This window comes from Rhinatrema bivittatum, chromosome 6 (genome assembly GCF_901001135.1).
Source record: "Rhinatrema bivittatum chromosome 6, aRhiBiv1.1, whole genome shotgun sequence".
Taxonomy (NCBI): Eukaryota; Metazoa; Chordata; class Amphibia; order Gymnophiona; family Rhinatrematidae; genus Rhinatrema; species Rhinatrema bivittatum.
This window is the reverse complement of record NC_042620.1, coordinates 254,135,505-254,153,368: the sequence shown is the minus strand read 5'-3', so window position 1 is coordinate 254,153,368 and position 17,864 is coordinate 254,135,505. Positions and strand designations below refer to the sequence as shown.

At 42.9% G+C, this 17,864-nt stretch overlaps 1 protein-coding gene across 2 annotated transcripts in view; it reads left to right on the top strand.

Moving 5' to 3' along the window:
• The first annotated feature begins 947 nt into the window (after positions 1-947).
• The window catches only part of SLC5A2 (solute carrier family 5 member 2), a 67,039-nt gene continuing 50,122 nt past the window's right edge, over positions 948-17,864 (top strand). The window contains exon 1 of one of the 2 annotated variants that reach the window (XR_003857499.1): positions 948-1,146. Coding sequence is in view for 1 of the 2 variants with exons in the window: in XM_029606838.1 (XP_029462698.1) it covers positions 1,018-1,146 (129 nt within the window). In the remaining variant the exon portion in view is untranslated. The remainder of the gene's footprint in view (positions 1,147-17,864) is intronic. The other variant, XM_029606838.1, reaches the window with a different exon arrangement.

Below are 17,864 nucleotides of genomic sequence, written 5' to 3'. Positions count from 1 at the left end.
AGCATAGAGAAGATGAGCAGGGAAGTTCAAAAGGAATTGAGGAAGAAGAAAACTTCAAGTCAATGAAATTTTTGAAGGGGAAGGGCAGGAACGAGAAATTAAGTACTGCAGGAGGACAGGAAGATTCTGCACAGGGGATGAAGACCTTGAACCACTTGTCACTTCTCTCTGAGTTGGGAGATCTGAGTTACTCTTTCCAGGCATACACTGCTGTCTATGCTTTTGCCTTTGCTCTCCAGGATCTCTTCTCATGCAAAGTCCAAGAACCATTGCCAGCTGATGAGAATTGTGTTGTATGCAGCCTCCATGACTTTCAGCCATGGAAGGTAAGAACAAAAAACGGTTTTAAATTATTTCTGAATGAAGTAAATGGAATATTGGTTTGCATTCATTTTTTCTGTAAGAATAAAGAAAAATTAACCACTTCCAATCTATATTTTTTAGGTTTTTTTTGTCAAAACCTAAGAACCCAATATTCAAAATGGCACTTAGCCAGCTAAATCACACTCCTGAATATGTGGTTATGGTCAGTGAGTGCCACTTAGCTACCTAAATGGCTTAGCCAGCAATGCTTTTAACTGGACAACTCAGAGGCAAGAAATGTGCAGGATCAGGGAGGCGTAAAGTTGAATGGATAAAGAATAAAATCATAAAACATTTAGAAGAGAAACAGATAAGTATGAGAAAAATAAGCATGAAAGCTTGTTGGGCAGACTGGATGGGCCATTGGTCTTCTTCTGCCGTCATTTCTATGTTTCTATGATTCCTTTGAGGCAGGGGAAAGTTTCAGGACCTATACAGAAAGAACTTCCATACACAGGGAGAGTGATGGAAATTTCCTTGGTCATGGGACTGCGACACCGAGATGGTTAATGATAGATCAGTTATTTAACAAATAATTGGTTCCCTATTAACCAGTGGAGTCATGGAGGCAGGGAAGGGCTTGGATGAAAGCTTCTTTCAGGAGGCAGCCGGATCATCCTTCCTTAGTCCACTCTACAGAAGCAAAGTTTCAACATGGATTCAGGAGGCGAGACCCTCAGAGCCACCCAGCAGCCTGCCACCCAGACCGTGGCCATAAACAATGCTGCGGATATCAGCGTCATCAGCATCTACTTCCTCGTCGTGATTGGCGTGGGACTCTGGGTGAGTCACAAGGGCATTATGGAATTTCAGTTTAAGTTTACGAATGACTTCTCCTTGCCCCTCACATACAGGGAATTATACTCTTTTTTAACTCTTGATTGTCCATTTTGGTGGTTATTGAACTCATAACCTGAAACCTGATCTAAAACACTTACCAAGTAAAAGAAAATTGCAGGAAAAAGAAACTGCAGGAGGGAAAAAATAACATTAAAAAAAAAAGTGGATTAAGATGACATCAGAAGGTGCAGTATTTTGTGCCTCCAGTTTTCTGATGGCCCTCATCATGGCTGATTAATTAGAAGCTTCAGTGGTATGATATAATGCAAGAATTTCAGTAATATCTTAAAAATCATAATTCTTACTTGCATGTGAAAATCTGTTAAATATTGCTTTAAAACATTCACAAGCAGGCTGCTGAGACACCTTTGTGATAAGACAGATAAACTGGGCCCACCTGCAGTCTCATCCATTTATTTCCTGCTTTTCTTGTATTGATTGTTTATAGCACAAAGGCCTGATTTATTTGCAGTTTACCCAATAAGATGGTGATCCCTGTCCTCAAACACCACCTATTAACTCACCTTTGAAACTTTAAATGTTATCCCTGGTTCTCCGTAATCACGTATTTGTCTTCTCTATCTGTCTGAACTAGATTTTAAACTACACGGAGCAGGGACTGTTTCTTATTTATGTATTTGTGCAGTGCTGCATATTTCTAGTAGCATTACGTAAATGAATGACAATGAATGGGAGTAGCAATAGTAGTTATAATGTTCTTGCATCAGAGAACTTACAATGGGGCCAATGCATTAAGGGGCGCCAACATTAGCACAGGTTTTTACTCCTGTTTTAGCGTGCATTTTTTTCTGGAGTAAGTCAATGCACACTACAACAGGGGTAATAACCAGCGCTAAGATTAGTGCGGGTACATGCAGATCCCATGTAAAAGAAGGCATTAGCAATTCCCCAGCAATTCCGGGAGGTGCATTAAAGGGCAGACAACTTAAAGCACATTTTCTTAATGCTGGAAATTTAACTCCTGGGTCTGAGCTGGAGTAAACTCACATTTTTGATGGTCAATGTTATCTGTTTTTGTGCCCAGTGTGGTAATCCAGCTCAGACCCAGGAAAGACTTAAATTTCCAATATAAATTATCTGGGGCTGGAACCTACAGCTTAACAATGCATAAGCTCTCTGGGGAAGGCACCTACAGCTGAACAGTATGCCAAAATCAGGATGCCCAAAACCAAAGTGCATACAATTCAGCTGAAGGTGCCTCTCCAAGAGAGCTTATGTTTTGCTCGATTGTAGGCGCACGCCCAAGAAAGCTTACACCAGATATGTAACTCTTTCTTTGATCTGAGGTGGAGTAAATTCACATTTTTGGTCACCAAAGTTTTTCTATTACTATGTCCAGTGTGGTAGAAATAACTGGACACTACCACATGGGCACAATAATAGAATTAAGGCCCACCAGAAATGTGAATTAACTTTTGCTCCACCTCAAGCCAAAGAGCTAACCTGAAAATCCACGGTGCTTGAAGTAAAGAATGTGACCAAAATGGCCTTGCATGCGAGATTGGCACTGGGCATCCCAACCTGGGCCCAATCTCGCATGCAAGGCCATTTGGGTCACGGCATGCCAAGTGAAAGCAAAGGATAAGCTCTCTAGAATAGGCAACTACAGCAGTTATAGATGCCCACTGCCAGCACCAAAGTGTGTATTGTTTGGCTGTAGCTGCCCCCTCTAGCGAGCTTGCCCTTTGATTTCACATGGCGTGTCTTGCGCCAATGGCCTTGCATGGGAGATTGTGCCCAAGTCGAGATGCCCAGTGCCTGTCTTGCATGCAAGGTCATTTTCCAACTTAAAGCATTTACCTCTTTACTTCGGTTTTTTAAAGCACTTTTCTGCATTACTGCAGATTTTTCCGGCTAACTCACATTTAGTGTGCTTTTTTTCATTTAACACGCTTTTTAAACATATTTTTGATTTGCATCCCATTAGCTTACTGCATCCACAGGGACCTCTCTTTTTAATGCGCATATTAAGTAAAACTCGTATTAAAATGTAATTCCAGTTTTGGCATGAATATGAATTTGAGTACAGGGAAATTAAGTAACTTGCTGAAGATTCACACAAGGAGCAATAGATGGTGGCATGCAGGGGGTATTGTATGTCCCCAGCTCTTCTTAGCCACTGTTCTTCACAGCCAACCCTGAACAGTATAATGATATAAAGACCCCAGCATGTTCTCATTGGGCAGTGTGGCTATTAGAAGTAGAAGGAAAAGTTCACAGCTTCTTTAGGCAGCAGGGGATGACTTTTATACCCCGTTCTGACAGTTGAAAAACATTTGTTGGGCAATGAAGACAACATTCCCCCCCCCCCCCCCCACAACAGCACTCTTGTCCCCCTTCCCCCCACTTGACCCAAGGGCTCTTATTCCTCTCCCAGCTCAACCCAAGCACTCGTTTCCTTTTTTGTTCTTCCTACCCATACTTGTTCAGGCATTTCTCTACCTCTCTCTGGTCCATTTTATTTGCTTCATGTTGATTTCATGAAATATGTGTTTATATTTGTTCTATGTTTATCTCATGCAATTTGTTCTTCCATATTTCCTGGTTATTTTAAGCAGTTTTATTGAGTTAGTATTTATTTTATTCTTTTGTTTTATTTGTTTTTAAATTTATTTTTATACTGTTTATATTTTATAGCATATAATTTTTACCATTACTATGTACATCACTTTGATTTACTTATAAGAAATGCGATTCATCCAAAAATATATTGGAATTGGAATCTTGTAGCCCCAGGATTTGCCATGCCTGCTTCAAATCTTGCAGCTCTTGGTATCACTGTTTCTTTCTCTGGTCCCATGGCCCTGGATATCTTCCTGCCTGTATCTAGTCCTATAGCCCCGTGGCTTTGCAAAGAGCACATGCCAAGAGTAGATGTACTTAACTTCATTGCTACATGTGTAGCTCAGTAGTCAGCAGGGTGCACATAAATTCAGTGCCCATGCACACAGCTCAATGGCAGGGAATGCCTGTGCACGTTCGCATGCATGTGCACCCCACCAGCCACTGAGCTAGGCAAGTAAATGCCAATGTCTGAGCATCAGTATGTATACACTTGTAAGTCCCAAGGCATGTGCATTCCTTGGAAGGTTACGTTTTCACCTCAGATAGTATGTGCCTATGTTTCTCAATAAAGAGCAGGATACGCATACGTGCTAATGCACACAGGCACACCCTCACTGATTTCCAACAGACTCCATCCAGAGCTTTAAGTGTATTATATATATATTTAGATAGACATTGGGGCCAATTTTCAAAGAGTTTAGGCTTCTAACCTTTGGAGTTAGGCTCTTAAATTGACCCTTTAGAAAATTTGCTAGGGTTTAATTCTTAAATTTATACTTTTAGTTTTATTAGGATCCTGAATTTAGGAGCCTAAAAAGCGAGTGGCTACAGGCACTTAGGGAAAAAAAGTTAGGAGATTAGCACTGATTTTCAGACTAGGCATCTAATTTCAGGGCTTACAACTAGGCAAATGAATAGCAGGTCTAAATTTAAGATCCTAACCATTAGGCACCCAAATGTATGTGACTTTTTAGCTGAAAACTTAGGCACCTAAGTTCGACTGAAAATAGGCACTCAGGTGTCTTTTTTAGTCCCTCCTTGCCTCCAACACTTTACCATAATAAGTTAGGCTCCTCTGTTTCTAGAACAGATTTTTCCTTTGCACATGTTAATGCTGCACTCACAGAATGAAGAGGTAATGTCTTCAAATGGCTCAATTTTGCACATACCTTGACAGGAATGAACCCCACCCGTATGCAAGGATATGTTGAGTATGAGTTCTCATCTCTCAAATTCACTGCTTTTGCCCTTCTTAATACATTCATTATGCCAAAGAGAGCATCCTTCTGAAGTTCATAAGATGTTAGATGGACAGGCAACATGTCTAGATGCACCTAGAAATAATTTTTAATCAAGCCAATGTCACCTGATACAAATGGGACTATTTCTGAATCTTGCTGCCACATTCTCTTGGTTTCTGATTGCATCATTTGATACTTTGATCTTCTCTCTCTCCGTAAATATGACGGCAGATAAAGACCCAAATGGTCCAGCCCGATTAACAGAATATTTGCTTGGCATTGACACTTCTATCAGCAATGCTGTTCTTGTGCTTTTCTTCTTACCATTATATCTGATTTTGTTGCATCAAGCTTTTTATCTGTTGGGATGGGGATGTCCCAAGAGATCACAAATTCTTCATTTTCTACAATTCTCTTAGAATCATGATCTCAGTGCTTTACTGGTACAGTGATGTGTAATGTTTACACCAATTTCTAACGGATAAAATGTACCACCTTATTATGCCTTTCTATATACAGATCTTCGAATGTCAGCACTTGACATCCAGCAACAAGGTGTAACTGTTTTTGGTTCTGGTTTTCAGAATCTGCATTTATCTGTTTTACTGGTTTTTCCTACACTGCCTGTAAACCATCTTGTCCACTAGCCTGTGCTGCAATTATCAGTCTTTCATCTAAGCTCATTTCTTCTTAATTATTCCTGACTCGCATCTTGATCCACATGACGTTTCTGAAGCAGCTCTTTATTTCCCACTGTATTTGTGCTTTTGCCAGTTGATTTTCCTTGTCTGCTGGTCAGATTCTTTAAAGAGGTTTTCTCTTGTCTTGCAAATTCCATTGTCTCTTTCCCAACATGTGCTGGTAAATTCTCACTCATTCCTTCCACTCACTGAAATGATAGTTTGAGCTTAAGGATAGAGAGTTATTTTTGGCCATTTACTTTCATACTTTGGCACTGTTTATGTTGCTAGGTATGCATGAAGGCCTATAACCGCTGTTCTGTACGTATAATCTGTTTCTATGTAACACCACCTGGCTGGGGCACATAAAATGTGAGTCGAGCACCTATATGAGCCAAGTGCCAGTTTCTTAGTAGGGTTCAAGAACATTTGGGGTCAAACAGATGGTGTAATGGACCTAGACCAAGAGGAAGGGAAGGTGTGCAGCATGGCTGAGCTAGACAGGGATCTCATTTTAAGAGAATCCCCTCTATGTCCCCCTCCGAATGCTATTTCTTCACTGCTCCAAACTTGCAATAACTAGAAAATGGGACTCACTCAGTAGATATATACAAACAACAGAAGATTTATTTCCTGATGTTCCCGTCAGCAGTCAGAGTGTGCACAGGGTTCAAAGTCACAGATAGAATCAGTATACATAGGCTTACACAACTAGGTTGCATTAGTTATAAGAAGTTGGAAAAGCTAACCATAACAGCCCTTCAACAGTTATATACACTTTCCCCATAGTTATGGAAGCTACTTACAAATTTTCCTCATGCTTCACTTCATTAGATCAAAGTACACCCAGTGAATACAAATTCCACTGACTTCAATCATTGTTTCTCCCTTTACTCAGCAGACCATGGTTTTTTACAGCCTTAGCAGAAAATATACCACATTAGCTTGCTCACTCACTGAACACATAGGAGTCAATTTTCAAAGGGTTTTAGACTCCTAACTTTTGGAGTTAGGCTCTTAAGTTGTCTCTTTTGACAATTTAGGAACCTAAAATTAGTTGTTGTAGGTAAGTATACTGTATTTTAACTTGTTGTATGTTATGAGATTGTGTTTGTTTTATTATGTAAACCACTTAGATGGATAGACTACTACCCCATGGTGCGGTATATAAAACGTTTAAATAAATAAATAACAAACAAACAGACACACAACAAATAAATAAATAAAATGTGGCTGGCTATAGGGGGTGGAGTTGCTGAGGCGTCAAGGCCATGGCTTGCAGCTGGTATTTGCTATATAGAACACGTTCTTGTTCAGGGCTCTATAATGACAAGGGAGGCTCTGTTCTCATTACCATCTTACAGACATGGACTTTTTATTGTATGCTAAAAACATACCACTCCATTAAAAGGGCTGTAAGACAGGGCACTCTGCGCCTCACTGTCACATTGTTCGAACATTATTGTCTTAAATATACACAAGATAAGGGGACTCATTTCCAAACTTATACTTTATTGGCGGGGAGGACACCGGGCCAGTTTTGCCAACAGATGGCTTGGACAGCTGACTTTGAACATTCTTTGGACGAGGTTGACTGGTCCCAAATTTTTTTGACAGCACGCAAGTGTTCTATCTCCGCTAATCTCCAGGAAAACTGTTACAAACTATTACATCGCTGGCACTATTCTCCCTTGCTTCATCGATTTAAACCCACCATATCGGATGCATGTTGGCGGCAGTGCAGACAGATAGGAGGTTACTATCATGTTTTGGTGGCAATGTGGGAAAATTAAAAGCCTATGGGCTGAGATATTTATTTATTTATTTAAGGTTTTTATATACCGGCATTCATGAAATAATCCACATCATGCTGGTTTACAAATAAAACAGGGGTGCAATAAATTTTTAAGTGGTTATCTCACCTCCTTCGGGAATCTTTAGAGGTCAAACCGTGGCATACTTTGTTAACTTTGCCAGTGGCATCAGTGAATAAGACACAACAGAGGTTTATACAACAAGTTTTTATTGTCACTAGGATGAAATAGCAGTACATTGGAAAGCAAGTGGAGTCCCCAGTCTTGCTCAAGTCCTTCACAGATTACACAATGTTTACCAACTGGAACGCCTTACGGCAGTACATTATAACCGTGTGAAATCTTTTACTGCAATGTGGGAACCCTATATAACATGGTTAACGGATCAAGCCTAGGGGGAGCCTGTTCCTGGCTTGAGTGACTCGCAGTGCTGAGCCTTGCCTGTTAGTCTGATCTTCCTACTTTCTGTTTTTCTCTTCCCAGGTTTGGGATCCCCCAACGGTCCTAAGGCGCTCCAGTGCCCGACTCACTTGACGTTATGTACTTATGTCACCCTTCAAAACTTGAAGCTATGCACTCTTGTCACTCATTCAATGGTTGTTTCAATTTCTGTTGTCGGGTGGGAAGGGGGTTGAGGGTTCTATTACTATTTTCATAGTTCTGATGATTGCTATTATGTTTGTACATACTGTCTTGTGTTTGCTACGAATTGATGATTGTTTTGCTTCCGTGCTTTAACACATCTGATTGTAAGGCTTTCTTTTGTGCAATCGTTTAATAAAAATATTTAAATATAAAAAAAAGAAGTAGTAACAATGGTGACAGCTTTGGCAATACGATGATTCACAGCCGTCCTTCAGCTGTTGTGAGTTTTGGTACATGTTGAAAGAAAATGAAAGAGACCTACCCTTGGTCTGACACAATACGATCGCAGAGTTTTTTACAAACTGGTCCACCACTACAAGGATCTCTGTGTTATTCTCTAATGGTGGCAGGTTAGTGATATAGTCGAGGCTTGTTGCTTCTCATGGTAGGGATTTCAGCCAGTTGAAGTAGGCCTACAGGCTTTGCTCAGGGAACTTTTATCTGGGCCCAGATTTCACATGACTTAACGTATCTTGTCACATCTATATTCAACTTGGGCCAACCATATGTGTCTAGAAAACAATAAAGAGGTCTTGGGTCATCCAAAGTGCTCAACCAACTAGGAATCATGGCAAACCCAAAGTGCCTCCAACTTGGCACATCTGGGGAGGCACATATAACTGGTACCAGTTATACAGCACACCATCATGATCTTGAAGGTCGCAGGCAGCTATCTGGTGCTTGATATTACCATAGTTTTTCCTGAAACATTGTGATTATGGCTTCCCTTTGCACAAATCGGGGTAAGAAAATCAGGGGAAAGGGTAGCTCCAACAATCTGCTGCAGGTCAATAAAACCCAGAGTTCTGGTAGGTCATGGTAGTATTACCTTTTCAAGATATGGTATCAGCTTTTCCTTTCTGGGTTCCTGGATGGTACATAATTTGGAAGTCAAAATGGGTAAAGAACAATGTCCATCATAACTATTGGGAACATTGGCAGTTGGCAAACTGAAGATATTCTAAGTTTCAATGATCAGTAAGGACCTGGACTGGGTGAGCAGCTCCCTCAAAGTAATGCTTCAACTCTTCAAAAGCAACCTTTATAGCCAGAGATTCTCGATCTAGGGTGGGCAAGGTTATGCTCTGCGGGTGATAGCTTACAGGAAATGCACAACAATGCAATCTTGGCGAGGGAGCATGTTGTTGCAACAGAACAACCTCCAAAGTCATATCATATGCATCCATTTTCACCACAAATGGCAACATGGATCAGAGTGAACCAGCAGGGGAACAGACATGAAGGTGCTTTTTAACTGATCAAAGGCCTGCTGCACTTCTAGAAGCAATGGAATTTAGCTGTTAAAGAAGAAAGATCAAGGGTGCCACGATCTTAGAAATTCTGGATAAATCTATAGTAGAAATTAGCAAATCCAATAAACACTGAATGTTTTTGATGTTCTGTGGGACCTCCCAATTGCATACTGCTTCCACCTACTGGTGATTCATCTCTATTCCCCAGGAGGATGGTATATTACCTAGAAATTCTATAGACTCTTGATCAGACATTTCTTGGCTTTAGCATAGAGACCATATTCATAAGAACATAAGAACATGCCATACTGGGTCAGACCAAGGGTCCATCAAGCCCAGCATCCTGTTTCCAATCCAGGCCATAAGAACCTGGCAAGTACCCAAAATCTAAGTCTATTCCATGTTACTGTTGCTAGTAATAGCAGTGGCTGTCAACTTAATTAATAGCAGGTAATGGACTTCTCCTCCAAGAACTTATCCAATCCTTTTTTAAGCACAGCTATACTAACTGCTCTGACCACATCCTCTGGCAACAAATTCCAGAGTTTAATTGTGCATTGAGTGAAAAAGAACTTTCTCTGATTAAAGTCCTAACCTCTTTAGTCTTTCCTCATAGGGGAGCTGTTCCATTCCCTTATCATTTTGGTCGCCCCTTCTCTGTACCTTCTCCATCGCAATTATATCTTTTTTGAGATGCGGCGACCAGAATTGTACACAGTATTCAAGGTGCGGTCTCACCATGGAGCGATACAGAGGCATTATGACATTTTCCGTTTTATTCACCATTCCCTTTCTAATAATTCCCAACATTCTGTTTGCTTTTTTTGACTGCTGCAGCACACTGAGCCGAAGATTTCAATGTGTTATCCACTATGACGCCTAGATCTCTTTCTTGAGTGGTAGCACCTAATATGGATTACCTTACTCATCATATTTCTTTCCAGATCATTTATAAATACATTGAAAAGTAAAAGTCCCAATACAGATCCCTGAGGCACTCTTGGAGGCTCTATAACACCAGTCACATGCTGTTCAAAGAGCTTGGAGTTTTCCCAAATAAATCAGAATATTATCAAAATATACTACCATGAACAGGTTTAAAACATTCATGAAGATGTCATTGACCAGCATTTGGAATGTAGCGGGGGATTTGTAAGTCTAAAATGCATGACTATGCATTCAAAATGCCCATATAAGGTTCAAAATGCTTTTTTCTACTCATCTCCTGCTCTAATATGAATGAGATTGTAGGCCCCTCATAGATCCAATTTGGTGAAGATACAGGCTTCCTGGACCCAATCTAATAATTCTAGAATCAGAGGCAGTGGTTAATGATTTTGGGGGTAATCTTTTTCAGGTTTTGATAGTCCACACACAGGCATAGGGTTCCATTTTTTTTCTTCATAAATAGGATGGAAAGGTAGATTTCCTAATAAAACCTTTTTGTAGATTCTTCTGGAGATACTCTCACAAGGCTGCAAGTTCTGGCTCTGACATGGTATAGTTTCACCTGTAAGGAACTTTGGCATTGGGCGACAGGTCAGTAGCACAGTCATACTCCCAGTAATGAGGTAAATGATCAGCATTCTTTTTCTCAAAAAGTCCTAATATTTCCAATATTTTTGTGTTATTAGGGAGTGAAGCTCTAAGCATGGCTCAGTTATAAAACTAATGTCTTCTCTGGGTCTATTCTCATGAGACAGGATTGAAGGCTCCAGATGGGTGTCCTCAATGGTCTCAAAGTTCTTACAGTACTTTAGGTACTGTATTTCTTCTGTCTTATTCTCCAGATGAATCCCTAATGGTAGGAATTCTCTCAGGAACACTAAATGTCAATGTTCCTGGGTCTAGGCAGGAAAGGGGCAAAACTCTTCCTCCTGGGCAGCCAGCAAAAATCTCATCCCCATATCAGATCCAAACTCCAGAGGTCACTGTAGTGGGTCACCACCATTCCTCTGGAGGTGCTCCCTGATGACATCATCTGCTCAGGCCTATATAAGGTCTTTGCAGACACCACTCCAGCACATTAGCAGTAGGTCCCACTACCCTGTTGTAGAGCATGTTGCTACAGCATCTGTTTTCATCCCAGTCTTGTCTTCAGCAGCTTGCGTTATCTTCAATTCAGCCCTGTCTTCAGTGTTCCTTGCCTTCTGTGCTTTTCTTCACCTGACCTCTCTGCCTATCTTTCCCTTCTTCCCTTCAGACTAATTCCTGGATTGACTTTAGCCTGACCTCAGACTACAACTTGACCACTGCCTGCCACCAACCTTCGCCTGCTTCTTGACATACTTGACCACTGCCTGCTACCGACTTCTGCTGGCTTCTCGACATGGCAGATTGCCGACCACCTATGACCTTGCCATCCAAGGACCTCCTCTCCTGCTTACAGCAGAGGTTCCACCTAAGACCTGCTAGCCCTGGCACCCAAAGGCTCAACCCAAGGGTTACAAGATCTGGTATAGGTGAAACTCTGGCCTGGTCTCTGCTTCATCTGGGTCCACCAGCTAGCAATGGGAACCTGCAGGGCTCCTCCCTGCTGGTTGTACCAATCCCACCTAAGGTACGCAAATGCAACAGTAGCAAATTACCTGGATCGAAAGAACTAAAAAATTAAATTGCAGACCTATTACTAGTTATTAAAATTGTCTATTGTACCTGAAGATTGGAGAGTACAGAGGTGATCCAGGAAACTATAGACCGGTGAGTCTGATGTCAGTTCTAAGGAAAATCATAGAAACTATTCTGAAGAACAAAATTACAGAACATATATTTAGACACAAATGTAGAAAGGGCGGGTAACAAATGTTTTAATATAAATAAATAAATAACATGGTCTAAAGGGACACAGCCAGCACGGATTTACCCAAGGGAAATCTTGCCTCACCAATCTGCTACATTTAAGAGGTTAATAAACATGTAGATAATTATGAGCTAGTGGATATAGTATATTTGGATTTATAGAAGGCATTTGACAAAGTTCTTCATGAGAGACTTCTATGAAATTTAAAAAATCATGGGACAGGAGTTAATGTCTTATTATGGATTGTGAACTGGTTAAAAGAAAGGAAACAAAAAGTAGAACTAATACTAAATGGTCAGTTTTCTCAATGGAGGAAGGAAAATTCTGGAGTGCCTCTGGAATCTGTACTGGGACTGGTTCTTTTTAATATATCTATAGATGTTCTGGAATAGGGAACAATAAGTGAAAGTGATCAGATTTGCAGATGACACTAAATTATTCTGAGTTGTTAAATAGCAAGTGGATTGTGAAAAATGGCTGGAGGACCTTATAAGACTGGAAGACTGGGCATCCAAATGGCAGGTGAAATTTAATGTGGACAAGTGCAAAGTGATGCTGTGACACCATGGGCAGCCTTTGGCTTACAGAGAACAGAGTCAGTCTAGACTCTGGCTATCCTTTTGGGTTTTTATTAATCACAATCAACAATTAACAAAACACAAGCCTGCTTACCTCAGCACTGCTGGAAACAGAAATGCAGCAGTTTCTGCACATCCGTCATTTAGCAAAGTTCCTGCTTTCTCTAAGTCCCATCTGGGGCCTCTTATCCTCTCTGGGATCTGCAATCAGGATTCTTAAGGTGGACCAGGCTAAATGCCTGATCCTGGACTTTTATGGAGATTATAACACACACTCGTTTACATACCCTTCTCCTCAGCTCAGTCTTATCAGGTCTCATGTCTGCCTGATAGGAGAGTAAATCACCATTCCTATTTTCTTTTCCCATTCTGAACTGGGACTGGCCAGGCTGGCTGTAAGCTGACTCCACAGAGTCTTGAACTTGGGATAATTTGTGTCCTAGGTTGTCAGCAGGACCTGACTGGTTGGATACTGTTGCTCGTCACCATGTATGTGTTATGAACGTGCCCAGCGAGCCCTGGGAAGGGGTGCAGATGTGCGATCGCTTGCTCCTGGGAGAGAGTGAGCCCTTGGCCCATGAGGCAACTCAGGGAGGAGCCCCAAGACACCCCGAGGGAGGTGAGCAAGTACAGGCATGAGCGGAGCAAGAACACAAGAGGAGGACGAAGCGGGGTCAGCCCCCCGCGGAGCCAACATGCACCAGTAAGGATAGATGGAGGCAGAGGGTTGGAAACTATAAGGCAAGGAACCGGAGCAGAGGACTCCGGATCCTACAGCATAGAAGAGTCAGAGTACATAGGGGAAACGAGGACTCCTGGACTTGGACGAGATGCGATGAGACTCTGGAGACTTGGATAAGACGAGGCTCTTGGAGACTTGGATGAGACGAGACTCTTGGACACTTGGACGAGACGAGACTCTTGGGATTGGAGGGTGCTGTCCCTCAGGGCGCCCTACACAGCCCAACGTGGACCGGTCACGGAACACCCTGTCCCGCTGCGCGCCCTATATCACCTGGAAGGCTGGTTGCGGACCATGCGAAGAGTGGAACAAACACAGAACGGAGAAGAGGGGTCCAGGAAGCGCTTGAGAGGAGTCCAGCTGGAAGGGGATTCCAGTCACCTGAAGGCAGACACTTGAATGAGACGGATTACTCCTAAGAAGGTTGGCTGGAGATGAAGTCTGGTGGATGGCAAGGCTGCTAGTGGATTCTTCAGGAATGTGATGAGGCGTGAAGGAAGACGGTACACGAAAAGAAAGGTACCTCAGGACACAAGCCATTTGGACACCTGGATATCTGGATCTCTGAACGAGTGGACATCTGGGCATCTGGCATCAGGAACATCCTAGGTACAGACAAAGAACCCCACGGCTTCCAGGAAGGGAAGCCAAGGGCTGGAACATACCACAAGGTCGATCCAATGAGGGATGAGACCCGGAGCATCGGACGGAGACATCAAGAACAAGAAGACATGGAACTTGAAGTCATCCGGACAGGAGCAGCAAGATGGATCACGATGGAAGTGGTGGAACTCCATGGAAAAAGGAGAGGCTCCATGGAGTGTGTAACTCCATCCAAAGGCCCTGAAGAACTGAAGCAGGGCCTTTTTATAGGGCAGGTCCAGGAAATTCCCTAAGGACGTCATCCGGAGGGGCCGAAGGGTGCTTCCTGCTTCTGGCCCTTTAAGAGAGGAAGAGAGGTGCACGCCCGCACCTAGAGGGAGCCCCGGAGGAAGGTGGGCGGAGCTGAGTCCTGCAGCGGTGTCCTGCCGCATGGAGGAAGAGGGAGCAGGATGGAGGCGGTTCCTGCTGCGAAGAGGAGCCACGCTGGGGTGACTTCCTGCCCCAAAGATGAAGGGTAGGCAGCAGCGGCTCCATGCCGCAGAAGAGGGCTCCAAGGGTGGCACCCGGCCGCGGAGGAGAAGGGAATCCCGGCAGGGGGATTCCCCCATAGGAGTCGGTGGCTCGGCTCCAGCCGTGCAGGAGGGGAGCAAGCAACAGGCCACTCTGAGGGATGCTGGTGGCTTCTACAGCCGCGAAGAGCGCAAGCAGCGTTGGAGCAGGCAGGGAGAGGAGGGTGAGAGCCTGTCCATGGGATGGGGGTCCACGGACAGGATCATAACAGTATGCAGGCAAATGTTGCCTTCTTCCTGTAATTGATATATATTTCTTGGGCTAGCTCCTTACTGATAAGAGTCTTTCCATACCCCTGAGTGTACCAGAGCTTGGTCAAATTCCCTAAGTCCCCGAACAAGAAATATCAATGAAATTACAGCTGTGGAGCTTCGCTTGATTGTGCTCTCACTTGTGGTGCTTCATTAGATTGTGCTCCTACTCTAGAACCGCAATCCATGAACAATCCTCGACAGCATGATCTTTTTCTGCACAATAGCAGCACACTTGCAGGGCCTGTTTCTCTTTAACACTTCAACGCTTCCTATAAAAGGTTCTTCATTTTCTTCTTCATCATAGGAGCAAAACTCCTCCTAATGTCCGTTCTCCACATAAAGGGGTAGATTTTCAAAGCTCTACGCGTGTAAATCCGAGGCGTGGGCGGGGTGGTCTGGGGGCGGAGCGGGGCCAGAGGCCTCCGACATAGTGGCCATTGCCGCTGTGTCGGAGGATCGCATGCCAGCAGGCTGCCGGTGTGTGCAACTTGCACTTGGCCGACACCCTCTGGTCAGAGAGGAACACACGCAGATTTGTCAGCTGAAGAACCTATGCAGATAGGTTGCACGCCTATGACGGCAGAAGAGAGGCGGAGGCGCCGCACGCTGGGACTATGTTTGTTCTGTGGCGGGAAGGGACACTTTCTAGCCCAGTGCAAGGAGCGTCCGGAAAACGCTCAAGCCTAGGCAGTACGGAGGGGCTACTCCTAGGCTGTGTTAATTCTGCTCCTCAATGTACAGTTCCTGTGACATTGGAATACCCGGGAGGGTCTTTCCACACTTTGGCCTTTATAGACTCTGGAGCAGGAGGGAATATCATTCTATCCGATCTGGTGCAACAAACTGCAGCTACCTAGATGTCCCGCGTAGTCCTCCACTACGTATTACTTCTATCCGTGGGACAGTCTTGCCCGGAAGTATCTCCGTTTCCACTATGCCTCTGACTCTCCGGACGGGAGCGCTGCATTCGGAAGAAAATATCCTTTCTAGTTTTGGGAAAAGGCAGTACATCCAGTGGTGTTGGGGTTGCCGTGGCTACAGCAACATCCCCTATAATTCATTGGGATACGTTACAAATAGCACAATGGAGTTCCTCTTGCTTTACCAACTGTCTCAAGGTTCCGAGTCCTCCCACAGTACATTTTACTTTCAGAAATTAGCGCCTACCCAAAGGTAGGCTTTTCTGTGCACCCTCCGACTTAATATCATGGCGATACTAAGTCGGAGGTCCCGAAAGTTAAAAAAACGTTAAAAAAAAAAATTGGAAATCGTCCCGCGGCTCGAAAACCGGACGCTCAATTTGCCGGCGTTCGGTTTTCCGAACCTGTGGCTGTCAGCAGGCTCGAGAAACCGATGCCGGCAAAATTGAGCATCGGCTGTCAACCCGCTGACAGCCGCCGCTCCTGTCAAAAAGAGGAGCTAGGGACGCGCTAGTGTCCCTAGCGCCTCTTTTTACCGCCGGCCCTAATTTAAATATTTTAGTTTACTGAATCGCGCGCACAGGAACACTGGCCTGTGCGTGCGCCGGGAGAGCAAGCGTTCGCCTGCTCTCCCGCAAACTTTACTGTATTGGCCTGTCTGTAAATTATAAGAAGGTCCCTCAGGCAAGGAGTGCATTGCGTGTATCACTTCTAAAATAAACTCCTTGGGTGAAGCTGGGAAGTCTCACCAGAGTGTGAAAAACTCTTTATTCCTTGACTTCTTCCTCAAACTGAACCCCACGGTGTATGTAGAACATGGCTGGGCTAAATAGTCTTCAGGCATCCAATCCAGGCGGGAGGGACTGAGGGGTATGGATGGCTTCTTACAAAATGTGCTCTAAGACAGGGACAGTGACATCTGGTGGCCAGAACCGGGAGGGGTCTACCTCAAACAGCATCACAGAGAGAGACTGCTACTTATTGGGACCTTCATATTCAGTTTTTATTTTATTTTTCCTGGGATTTCAATGTAATAAAAAAGAATCAATGGAAAATTATTTTTACACTGATATTTTTCCTGCATGCTAAAACAAAGTAATTTTTTACACTGATTTGTTTTGTTATCACATTGAAATTCCCGGCAAAACAAAATAAAAACTGAATATGAAGGTCCCAATAAGTAGCACATTTAAAACAAATCAGTTAAAATACCTTTTCACTCAACACACAGTTAAGCTCTGGAATTCAATGCCAGAACATGTAGTAAAAGTAGTTAATATAGCTGGGTTTAAAAAAAGATTTGGTCAAGTTTCTGGAGGAAAAGTCCATAAATTTATTTATTTATTTTTATTTATTTAACATTTTTTATATACCGACAACCGTTTGCACATCGTATCGGTGTACAGTGAAACTCAAAAACAGGTAGGCAGGAGCCTTTACATGGAACGTTAAATATAAAATTTGAATTAAAAAGGTATAACTGGAGGATTTACATGAAACAAAATGGATTTACAGGAAACAAAAAGGTAGGCAGGACAATTCCTAGAGCAGTATCTATAAAATTAGAGATAAATCATTATTAACCAGATAGACTTGGGGAAAGACATTGTTTATCCCTGGCTGTAAGCAGCATGGAATCTATCTACTATTGGGATCTTACCAGGTATTTGTGACCTGGATGGCACTCCTGGAAACAGGATACTGGGTTGATGCACCCTTGGTCTGACTCAGAAAGTATCCTTGTTAAACTCCATATGTTATATTCATTAGTTCTTAATGTCTATATGCTCTGTTCTTTGTCACCCGTCAATTAATGAAAGAATTGATCATTTCAAATATTGGGTTAAACCTAAGAATATTTTGGTAGTATCTTCAATTTAATTTTCAACAGTTTGTCCATTTTCTAAATGCCTCGATAGATTTATATTAATACTACATTTTCCTTAATGCATTTGTTAGAACCATCACTATACTC